The sequence below is a fragment of the Rhinolophus sinicus genome, chromosome 14 (genome assembly GCF_057876585.1).
Source record: "Rhinolophus sinicus isolate RSI-liver-muscle chromosome 14, RSI-T2T, whole genome shotgun sequence".
Taxonomy (NCBI): Eukaryota; Metazoa; Chordata; class Mammalia; order Chiroptera; family Rhinolophidae; genus Rhinolophus; species Rhinolophus sinicus.
Window position 1 is genome coordinate 163,149,720 of NC_142514.1, and position 12,056 is coordinate 163,161,775.

The window sequence follows — 12,056 nt, forward strand, 5'->3', positions numbered from 1 at the left end:
CCACGGATTTCAGCCAACAGTGCCCAGAAAGCAAAAGGAGCTGACTCCAAGTCCTTTCCTTCCAGAAAGGAACTAAAGTGAGATTCTGGAAACTGGGCAATCAGCAAGCCCTCCCACTAAAGGGATTATTTAAATTCATGACTGGGACAAAATTTAAACCTGATCAAAAATTTGTGTTTTCCTTGGTGAGAGTACACGCAGCTCACAAAAAAAGCCCTATTTGTTGAAGATAAAATAAAGTATGCTTTCTCTGCACATCCAAAATGTAGTGTGAATGAAACTATGCAACTCTATTGAATATAAAAATTAGTCAAAAGAGCTAAACAGCAAGATGCAGGAGTGAAATATGAGCCGTTTAAACAAACTTGGATTTTCTTTAAAAAAAACGTATCATCAAGTATTTCATTTTGGCTGTACATATTAAGGTAAATAATTCCAATACTTACCCTCCATCTTACGAGTACTGCAGAAGGTTTGAATTTTAGAAATATCTGCTGCTAAGTTCCTCAGGAAGATTTGCTTCTTCTGCTGAGCAATGGACAGGTCAGGATTGATCCAATGTTCTCCACATGAAACATACACCTATCAAAGAAATGAGCCTTTGATCCCATATACAATTATTCACAGCAGCATTATTTGTAAAAGCCCAAACTGGAAACAATCAGCATGGCCTGTAACAGATGAATAGCTAACTTTTTCTTCTTCATTTTCCTTATATGTATTACTTAAATGTCCTTAAATAAATACAAGTGAGAAAAAAATGGAGATATATTTCCATGTATTGCGAAAGAATCGGAGAAAACAGAAACTCAGTGTTGTCTTTTTTGAGGCCATTCACTGATCATTACACAGACTCATATACTCTATATGAGGACCCAGGAAAAACTTTCTCAAATTTTTCCTGTTTTTGAACAACACATTTCTTTTTCTCTTACAGACATACTTAATCCCGTAACTGTTCACGTTTCCATCTTCATGTTGGCTGCGCAGAACAGTGACAGGTTTACTTGTCACAAATATACAGGATCGTATAGCAATCACTGCTGGCTCCATCTTACCCTCCTTTCACTCATACTCCCTTTGCCCTGGTGGCCTCATCTACTTGTCTTTAAATTAAATTCATCTTCTGTATCATGTTTTAATGCAATCTACCTTAAATTTTCTGAAATAACAGTAATGAGCACTGCAGCAAAAAAATTATATATATATATGTATGTGTATATATATATATATACAATTATATATAGTATATAGTATATTATATATATATGTATAGTATATTATATTATATATATATATATATATATATATATATATATATATATAAATATATATAAAAATCTTGCAAGTGATGGCATTAGAGCTCACAAGAACAACAGACTCCACTCTGTTACGCTGCCTCTGACAGGGGTCACTGGTACTTCTACTTAAGACTCTCTCAAAGGATCTTTACATTCAGAGCCTGAACTGAGTTCTGATAACGTGGTGGGAGCTTGGTTCTCTGTTCAAAGAATTTCCAGTATCGGTCGAAGCAGGTATTCTTTTCATACGTCCAATTCCATAAATAGGAGGAAAGGCTGGACTGCTAAAGTCCTTCTCAGCCTTCTCCAGCCACCCAAACAGAGTGTGTGAAAACCAAGATACAGCTTTTTTTTTCTGAAAAGAGGATATTATCGGTAAGAAATCATTGATCAACTACATTTTGAAGGCCTCAAAAAGAGGAGAGCATCTACCTCCCTGGGAGTAGAATATTACTTGCAAGTAGTTAATAATTTGGTCTTCCCTAGTTCCCTCCGTCATTTATAAAATGAGAGCATCCATCTCTTAGGTTGTGATGGTCATTAAATGAGTTAATTCATGTACAGCCCTGAAAATCATGCCTGACGCACAGTAAGCTCTCGACAGTTAGTCAGCTATTAATATCACTTTCTAATGGTTGCTGAGTTAGGATAATTCTGAGGGGGAAAAAAAAGAGAAAAGAGAGTAAAAGTTGGAAGTCTTATACTTTAAAACATTTTAGTAGTATTTATATATTAGTATTTCCAGTTTCACATCCACGTCTTTACCAGTTGGTCTCTTTGAAGGTCTTTCAGGGTAAAGATTTCTTTCCCCTTTTCATTGAACAGTCTCCGAGCTGCAGAAGGTAAATTTAAAATTTCAGTACACCTGTAACAAGAGACACAAAAAGTGACCTTGTATACAGAAAACTTCCAGCAGAGAAGAGACGCAACAAAAGAAATCAGAGGCCTGGAGCATTAACGACAACTCTCTCTGTAGGACTGTGTGGCCAGAGCGAGGCTCTGGAGCCCGTCAGACAGATCCCTTTCGAATCCCATTCCCCCTTTCCAAGCCGTGGGACATGGGCATTACTTAAACTCTCTAAGCCTAAATAAGTTACGTACTTTCCACGGTCGCTGTAAAGATAGTGAGTTGATTTTGCAAAGTGCTTAGCACAGTGCCAGGCATGATCAATAAATAGGTAGACATATCATTATTGATTTTTCAGTTCTCAATATGCCCCACACTTTCCCGCTTTCTTGCTCTTCCTTCTACCTAAAATACCTTCCTTGGCTTTTACTGTTGAAGTTCTACTCTCTCTCCAAAGCCTCCAAAGTCACATCCATCACCAAGTGCTTCCTCAGCTCCCTTCTCCAGGAGTGATCTTTGTAGCCCTTTAACTTTCTTTGAAACAGAATTTTTCTTTTTTTGCCAGGTTAAATATTAAACAGTGATCCCCTCCCTCCCCCCACACACACCCCAAACAAGCACTGGGCCAGCACTGTGGATATCAAGATGAATGACAGAGTTTCCCTGTTCCCTGAGGAACTCCCTCTCTAGTCAGGGGGAGAGACAGGTCAGCAACTCAAGTGTGATATGAAGAAGTGGGTGCTATTATAGGCACCTGGCCAGGATCCTGTGAGACACGGAGGAAAAATAATGAATTCCTCCAGGAGAGGCTTGCCTAAGGAAGTACCACTTGGGTTGGGCCTTGACAGATGAGTGGGCAGTCATCAAGAAGGCTTAGGACCTAGAGAAGTTTTACACGGCTGCAGCTGAGTGTGTGGGCAGGAGGAGGAGCCAGATGAAGTGGGAAAAGAAGACAGGAACTAACTGAAAGCACTTAGGATGCCAGATTAATGAACTTGGCCCCTATCCCATCAACAGCAGGATGCCATTGAAGGTATGAGAGCTGAGGTGTGGTGTTATCAGATCGGCTTTTTAGAAAGTTACTTGTGGGAAAGGCGAAAGGTGGACTGGAGGTGGGAGAGACTGGAATCTATATAACCAATGGAGGTTGGAGGTAAAGAGGTGGAATTGTGGAGAAGAGGAAGGAGAGCTAAAGGAGAGTGGTCGGGCATTTCCTAAAGGATGCTGTTGAGAGGATCCTGCCATTGGAAAAAGGAAAGTGAAAGATTCTGGGTAATATGTTTTATATTAGAATGTACTCTTGATAGCAAATGAATTAGAAGTGACTTTATGCTCAACAGGAAGACTGAGCTGTATGAAGAATATTTCTCGATTTTATTTCCAAAGATGGGAAAAAGCAGATAATTAGGCCCTCCATTTCTCTGAGAGGTCTTCGAAAGAAATAAGCCAGTGGGAACTATAGTTCTGCTTCTCAAGTCACAACTCTGGAAGCCGATGGACCAATGAGGACTGGGCTGTGTTTCTTACCTGCAGTTGGTGGGATGAGGTAGGAAGGACTGTAAGTGGATAGAGCCCCAGTCGCAAGATTTGCCTGATTCTCTTTGGGTACTGCCCCCAAACCCAACTTAATTCCTTCTACTTTCCCGAAATTGATATCTTTATAGGACCAAGCAGTTCCAGCCTGACCTAAGAAGAGTTACCATCATCATATCCGCTCCCACTCAAATTTTCCTAGAATGTTTGGACTATGGAGTATCCTGTTTTAGGACAGCAAGTGGGAGATTAGAAGGAAGGGGTGGTTGGTGAGTCTTTCTTCCTTCCTATTTTGAAACCCTAGTTTTAATAGTGCTGAATTTGATTGTCTCACGTAAGTGGGTTAGAGAGGACTGAGGTAAGCTGTGTCCCCTGTGTTTCTCTAACTAGGTCACATGCCAGTCAATATAAATGGGAAGAGGAGAGAGAAGAATTGGCTCTTAAGTGCCTAATAAGGAGGTGGACACTGGAGTCAGACTGCCTGGGTTCAGATTCTAGCCCTCGCATGTATTGGCTGTATGACCTTGGAGAAATTATTAAATTTCTCTGAGCCTCATTTGCCCCATCAGTAAAAACCAGACATAATCGTACTTTTCTAATAGGGATTTTTTACAGATTGAGTGTGTGAATGCCTGTGAACTTCTGGCATAAAAAATCAGCAACACATTGTTAAAATGGACCAATCACTGTAAGCATTTCATGTCTACTCTCTCATTTAATTCTCACACCATTTGTGAAGGCCCACCTTACTGATGAGGAAACAGACTGGAGATTAAATTCTTTGCCCAGGGTCACATAACTAGTAAGAACAATAGCTCAAATTCCAACCTAAATCTCTCCGGGTCTTTTACTACATCATATGGCCTCCTGAGAGGACATCATCATAGAACAATAAGATACTAGATCTACAAAGTGAGTAGACAGGCTGGGATGCTGAGCAAACAGATCAGGGATTCTCTGTTACATGGAGGCAAAGGCACTGGGAAGAAAGTCCTCTGACTCTCACACCAGGAGTTAGGACAGGGAATCATGTGGACTGCTTGGATTTATAGAGAGTCCAGAAAGGACTATAGAGAGTATAGAAAGTCCAGAGAGAAAGAGTCTTCTCTCTGACTTTGCTTTCTCAGACTGGGGTAGAGGAGAAGTGTCAGATGGTGCGGTTCCCTGAGGACTGTATTTCAACACAACCCGGGATGCCCTGAGAGAAAAGGGCAGGGACAGAAGGTGGGAGCAGTGTTTCCCAGGTCTGCAGATAGCTACAGCTTTGCAATAGTGGAGTCTCCCTTCCTCCAATCACTTGTGAGCCTCCCCACTCCCGCCCAGGAGCCCCACCACATTCTTCCAGGTATTTAAAACAGTAGCAAAATGCACAAGAAGATATGGATATGTGCTTTCTTCTTTATCTTCCTGCTCTGTATCTCTTTATTTTTATATCTCTCTCTTTCCTCTCCAAGTGGCTCTCCCTGATGGCAGCCCCTAATAAGGTTTTCTCTCCTTCCTGGTTATACTAGATAAAGTGATCTCTTGAACATTTTCACTTCTGTACAATTAAATACTGCCCTGTGTGGCTTTCTGTTTCAATAAGCAAACTCTCTTCCCAACAAATTAAGAGTTTCCGGAGAGCAAGGAACATCTTGCCCTTTAAAAACAAACAAACAAAATTCTCCTGCGAAACATCCAAGTCTGGTTGATACACAGGATATGAACACAACAGATATTGAAAAGAATAAAATTCTTTCTTGCCTGCCTCTTAGCTCTTCATCCAACTCTCCTGTTTAACAAGGAGGAAAACGAGACTACTGAGAAAGGCAGAGTTTTGCTGAAGTTTTCCAGCTAGTTAATGGCAATCCTGAGATTAAAATCAGTTCCCGTTACTCTTAATCCAATGGTCTTTCCAACACTCCATGGTGCCCGATGTAAGGCATTGACAAAACAGTCCTATATCTATTTTTTTAATGGGCTTATTATGTTATTAGATCTTAGGCTTTGTAGACGGAAGAACCAACAACAATAATAAACGATGCCCTCTCTGGTGTTAAGTATTAAATAACTAACAGGTAGCATAATTTCCCTTAAATTCTCTAAGACTGCCTCCTCATATGCAACAAGACATATTTTGCAAAAAAAAGATTGTACCCAGTGCTCTACCTTCAACAGTTATCAAACTCTATGGGAATAATTTTTGTTTGGGTAGGAAAATATTGATCAAAAGAAAATTACAACATTTCACAAATAAGACATATGATAGTGACATTTAAAAATTGGTTTAAAGTAGATAACTACTCTGCCATCAACTCAAATATAAACCAAAGAAAAGTTCTGTAAAACTCTGAAATATATTTTTTTAAATGGGAATAATATATATTTACAGAGTTGGTAGTTCAGAAGCTAGGGAAAATTGCCTTGAAATTTGAGGAAAATATGTACTAACTAGCACTGGTATAACAGATTGACATAGTTGGTGTATTTCACAGATTAAAAATTCCAGAATTATTATATTAACAACTGTTTTCTTATGCAGGTACATATGTATTTTGTGTTATGCATTGCACATAATCATTCAGGCATTTGAATGGAAAACACATTTGCATTTGGGATAGTAACTATTTACCTCTCCAAAAGTTGATGAAATTCAGTCTGGTTTGTTTCTGAATATTTAGTGACACAGCTTTTCACATCATCTTTCATGTCAGTGTCAACATTTCTGAAAGAAATGATCCAAGATTTGATTGATATATCAGTATGTATTGCCAATTATCTTTCAACTTGTTTAAATATGTGAAAAAAATCATGAGGTTTTAATTTATCATTATTTGTCTTAAAATAATCTGCCTTTAAAAAATAGGATTTCAAAAACTATCACAATTAAAAGTTAAATTTCATGAACATTTGTACTTTGAGCAATTTATATAAGAAAATACATTTTCAATACTTTAATCCTCTTCTATTAATGCTGAGCACTCTGAGATGTGAATTTATCCATTCTGAAGAAAATGCAGAGATGATGTTATTTTGCCTGGGATGTTTTATTCACATATTGTTCATAGTCATACATTTATTCATATATTATAGGTAATCACGCCAAACTTAAACAATTTTAAACTGAAAAATAAAACATGGTGACCATAGAAAACAGATGCTTAATTGGAATATACATCTCTTAAAATGTTCAAGTTAGAAAACTATAAAGCTTATTTTATGGTTTCAAATTGAGCCTTCCCTCTTACAATTCCTTAAAATATCACTTACAGAATTTTCTTTAACTGATAGTTCTGAAAGATGAAATTCACCTGTGACACAGAAATGGTCTCTGTTTATATGAATTTGACACGACAAGATCTTGTTACGCACAAAGATAACAATCAATAAGTAATGAGCAAATGCTATTTGATCTTCCTTTGGTTTTGTAGATGGAGGAAAACCAAACAATAACAACAACAACAAATATTCCTCAAACTGTCAAGAATGAATCATTAAATAACTAAAGGATAGCATACTATCAAAGCAGGATTGGTTAAACTGGACCTATATTTCATTCTAGCCTGATTTTGCTTGTAAAGACACTATATAGTACACCCCTCTTTCTTTTTACCAATAAGTTTCAGGTGAATGAAAGTAATGTAGCCTACATGTTGTTAGCATTTATTTATCTTGGAAGAGGAGATATTTAACTTGGATATATTAAAAGTAGCATAGCAAGGCTTCCACCTTGCCCAAGTCTGGTGTGCCACTCACCTAGAATACCATGTAAACAGTGCCCTCAGGAGCTGGGCAACATGGCCACCCTGTAATGTTAGCCAGAACTCTTGCCATTTCAACCTTCTGTTACCAGTACTTACATACAGCTCTGAGGGGGAAACGCTATTGATGATCCTGTAGAAAACTTTCTGAATCAGCCAAGAAAAATTCATCTATATGCAGTAGAGTTTTAGTGTCAAGTGTATTTAAATTATTGGGGAATAATTAATTCATGTAGTGAACAAAGTGAATATTTGATTAACTAGGACACACTGTTCCATGAACATAGACAGCAGAGACCTGCAAACACTCTGTGAGAATAGCTGTCCCAATTAACAAGTCTCTTGAATTATGTTTGGATTGCCTGCATTAAAACATTCATGAGAGCGGCAGCCAGATGGCTCAGTTGGTTAGAGCGCGAGCTCTTAACAACAAGGTTGCTGGTTCAATTCCCACATGGGATGGTGGGCTGCACCCCCTGCAACTAAAGATTGAAAACGACGACTCGACTTGGAGCTGAGCTGTGCCCTCCACAACTAGATTGATGGACAACGACTTGGAGCTAATGGGCCCTGGAGAAACACACTGTTCCCCAATATTCCTCAATAAAATGTATTAAAAAAAATCATGAGGAAAGACAAAATCTGTATATAACTTTAAGCCACAGTTAAAGATATTATAAAATAAGAAAAAAATGAATGTAGGAAGGGACAGAAATTATTTGTTAATTTTGGATGTAAAACAAAAGTCGCATGCTACCTTAAGGGCATTACCCTCACATTTTACATCTAGCAGAATGAGTTAATTATGAAATGTATGCGTCAAAGATTTCAATTTCAGGCTTGACTTTACTTTGAAGATTAATTTTTTACTTTATCATCTTTACAAGGCAGTTCAGTGGACAGCCGATCTAAATGTTACTCATTGTTCAGCGATGTATGAAGTATATTTAATCAATGTGAAGAAAGCAATATTAAACTATTATCAGCAGCCTCAAATATTCTAAACATCTCAAAAGAAAGGTCAAGAGGTTATATCACTGCTAATCATATGAGAAACAATGTGTTTAACTCATTCTTTACATCAGAGCGTTGCACTGATCTATGCTTCCTTTTATCATAAAATGCAATGAAAATATAGCAGGTGGTTTTTCTCCAGTGTTGGAGAAATACTGACTGAGAAGATTTTATTCCAATCTCACAACATAAGCTGAAGGGCAGATTAATGTTTTTCTAGGATGATAAACTTTTAAAATGTTACTCCAAGGCAAGGATATAAACTATGTGAAGTTATATTTTGAGTGCTATATATTTGTTAAATATGCCAGAGATATAAGTGTAAATAATTATATATAATAATGACTTGCATAAATTATAGAATTATATTTAATTATAAAATTATATTTAAGAAGCAATTTATGAACTCAGTTATTGCAAAATACATTAACAAAACTCAACCAAAGAATGTTAATTCCAAATAGACATTGATCATAAAACTTTTTTCAGAACTACTGATTTCTAACTCATTATTTTCTCGCATGCCTAGCCTAATCAGAAGAGTTCAAATTAAGTTCCTGACATGGAAATTAAGTGAATCTTAGTATCTATTTTCATCTCCAAATAGTAACACGGGAGCCCTTTTTAAAATACAAACATAGAATTCTCTCAGAAAAACATCTACAATCAAGAAGGCAAAAGTTTGTAGAAATTAGAAAGTGTATATAAGGAGAAATATAAAAAAGTTGTTCTTACTGCATTTTCCATTCAGGTGAGATGTCTGGACTGATGACAATAAGGGCTCTGTTTTCATCCTTGTCTCCATTCCGCAAAACTCTGAGTCTTACACGGACATATTGGTCAGGTGTCTTACAGAAGGGTTTCTTCATGGAAGGACTGTTTGGAACAAGCAGTCCTTCTATTGGCCAATCAAAGTCCTTCAGAAAGAAACAACAAAAAAATTGATAATAAATAAGTAAAAAGATTTACTTCTAGATACGAAAAAAAGTAACACACTGCTTATACCTTTAATCTTTCATTCATTCATCAAATATGTATTGGGCATCTTAGATGTTACAGACAATTCTAATTGTTTTCATTGATTAAAGAGGAAGGATAGTATGCTTTTTAAATGTATGTAAAAGCTGTGTTGTGTTACAACCTGAAAGATTTATTCCCTTTCAGAGAACATCATTCCAGAAAAACAGAACTGAATTAACTTGGAATGCTTTTTGCTCAGGTATGAAATATCTCTAATTAACATGAAGAAAGGCGGAATGTGTGAAAAGTGGTTTCACAACCCGAAATATTATCTTAAACTAAATCTATTTGGCAAAGAAGAATATAGTTGGGAAACACTCCAAAAAACATAGCAAGACGATAAAACTTAAATTTCAGATGTTTCAGTTTTAGAATTCAGTTAATCTGCATCCATTCATATATTCATTTATTAACTCATGCATCATCCAAATATTCATTGTTTACTATATTCCAGGCACAGTGTTAGACCGCGGAAATAACAATATGAACTAAAACAGGATGCTCTTCCTTGAGAAATTTCCAGTGGGTGCTGTGAAACTCAGCTAGAAATAAGCTGGAAATTAGATAGTGTGAGTGTAATAATAGCATCAGGGTGTGTATGAAGTGCGATGGGACCACACAGGAAGAGAACCTAACTCAGAAATGCCATGTAACAGACCTGGAGCCTTAGCTGGAGTTACTGCTGTCAAGGAGGGATAAGATGATGAGCAGTACATGTATCGGACTTGAGTATTCATAGAAGGTGATGTTTGGGGGATAAAGGAAGTAAAGATGGCTCCCAGGTTTGGAGCTTGAGCGAATGGTATTGCCATTCACAGAAACAGACACACAGCCTTTTGTTTCTGGAAGGGGAGAACATTTTTTAAAAACTAGTACACAAGTGCTAGGTGGGTACTAGATTAGTCAGGGGGATGACTGCTTAAATTATATAAATGTCTAACCACTAGGCTGGACACCTGAAATTAATGTAAAATATTGAATGTCAACTGCAATTGATAAATTTTAAAAGGGAGGGGGAAGGTGAAACTTCCGTTTCAAATTTAAGAGTTTCAAATTTCAGGTATGAAACAAGTAAGTCACGGGGATGTAATGTACAGTATGGGGAATATAGTCAATCATACTGTGACAGTGTGGTACGGTGTCAGATGGTTGCTGGACTGACTATGGTGATCACTTCTTTAGGTACATAAATGTTGAATAACTATTGTGTACACCTGAAACTAATATAATATTGTATGCTAACTAGATTTTTAATAAAAATCTTAAAACAAAAAAAATTAGTGCACAAAGTAATAATTTACTAACTTACATTCCCTTGAAAACTTTTTGGAATCATACAATCATACTGAACAATCACATAGTTCAGGAAAATGTGTCTTAAGTAAATTACAAATAATATCTGAAAGTTGTAAAGACTATTCTGAAAAAGCATCTAATTATAATGCTCTAATTTGTGAGATGAGTAAGTAGCATTAATTATGTTCAATTAGGGGAAAAGCAGTATAAATAAATGTTTAAAAATTCATGAGTCGAATGTTTTCAGTCTAATGTTTCTTTTGCTTTATATTTTTAATATAATATTTGCTTAGTAAATGTGTTCAAAATACTGGCATACAATGAAGCTAACTTATCACACTTCTAAATAAGCAAAATTTGAATTAATGAAGTTTTATTTTATTCCTGATCATCACTGAGAATCTTGTACCTGCATGGCATTTAAATTGCAAAGGGCAGACAACAAAGTGTTTATTTAGATGCGTGTCTATTATTATGGATGGAGCCTCATGTGGTCCTTTTCCCTTACTATTGTTATCGACAAGAAATAAGAAAGGTTATGACAAACTCACTGCATATTTTCATTTGAAATTTTCCTGTTGTATAAAGATTTTACTTAATATGAAGGGTGGTAGAGGAGTAGAGTTGCATAAGTTCTTCAAGAAATAAGTCTGGGATTGATCTGTAACTCTTCTACAATGAAGATATTAAGCAATTCAGAGCAAATCAACATTCATACTAGTTTTAGACATAAACAGGAAGTAAGGGTCGGATAGGTGGGTGAGACAGAGAAAACCAGTCTACTTATTACAAAATTACTGTCACATTGAAGTCTTGGTATAACATAGCTAATCTTTCCCCCTTTCTTTATTTCTGAACCATGGAAGAGAAAGGCAAGAAAAATGAGATTCTCCCTAAACTTAATCTGTGAGAACTTTCAATTCATAGAGTGGGGATATAGAACTAAGATCTTTTTCTCAATATCCCAAACATGCTATAATTCTGATTAACTTACCTGAAATGTGCCATCTTAGTGCCTAGTTAGTTTTAGATTCTTTCACTTTCTAAACTCGTTTCTCTCTGACAAGTGGTAACCACTGCAGATATAGGCTTGAGTACTGCTGTAGCATCGCTAACTTCCGACGGCTTCCTCTTCTCTTCAGTTAGATTAAGGGAGCCCAAGGGTCTTCTCTTTTTAATATGAGACATCACAGAAACCCAATGATGAAAACTTATCGTGGGTTTCAAAACTTTCCAAATGTATGAGCTATCCTGGGCAGTTCTTCCTTTAAGCTACTTTAAACCTTGTTCTAATGTTTAAGGGAC

The 12,056-nt window shown here is 36.6% G+C and overlaps 1 protein-coding gene across 1 annotated transcript in view; it reads right to left on the reverse strand.

The window, feature by feature from the left end:
• The window catches only part of DCDC1 (doublecortin domain containing 1), a 382,580-nt gene that overhangs the window by 57,596 nt on the left and 312,928 nt on the right, over nucleotides 1–12,056 (reverse strand). The window contains exons 22-25 of the mRNA XM_088789501.1: nucleotides 9,171–9,352; nucleotides 6,293–6,385; nucleotides 2,067–2,166; nucleotides 447–582 (exon numbers count right to left, since the gene is read on the reverse strand). Of these exons, the coding sequence (XP_088645627.1) occupies nucleotides 447–582; nucleotides 2,067–2,166; nucleotides 6,293–6,385; nucleotides 9,171–9,352 (511 nt within the window). The remainder of the gene's footprint in view (nucleotides 1–446; nucleotides 583–2,066; nucleotides 2,167–6,292; nucleotides 6,386–9,170; nucleotides 9,353–12,056) is intronic.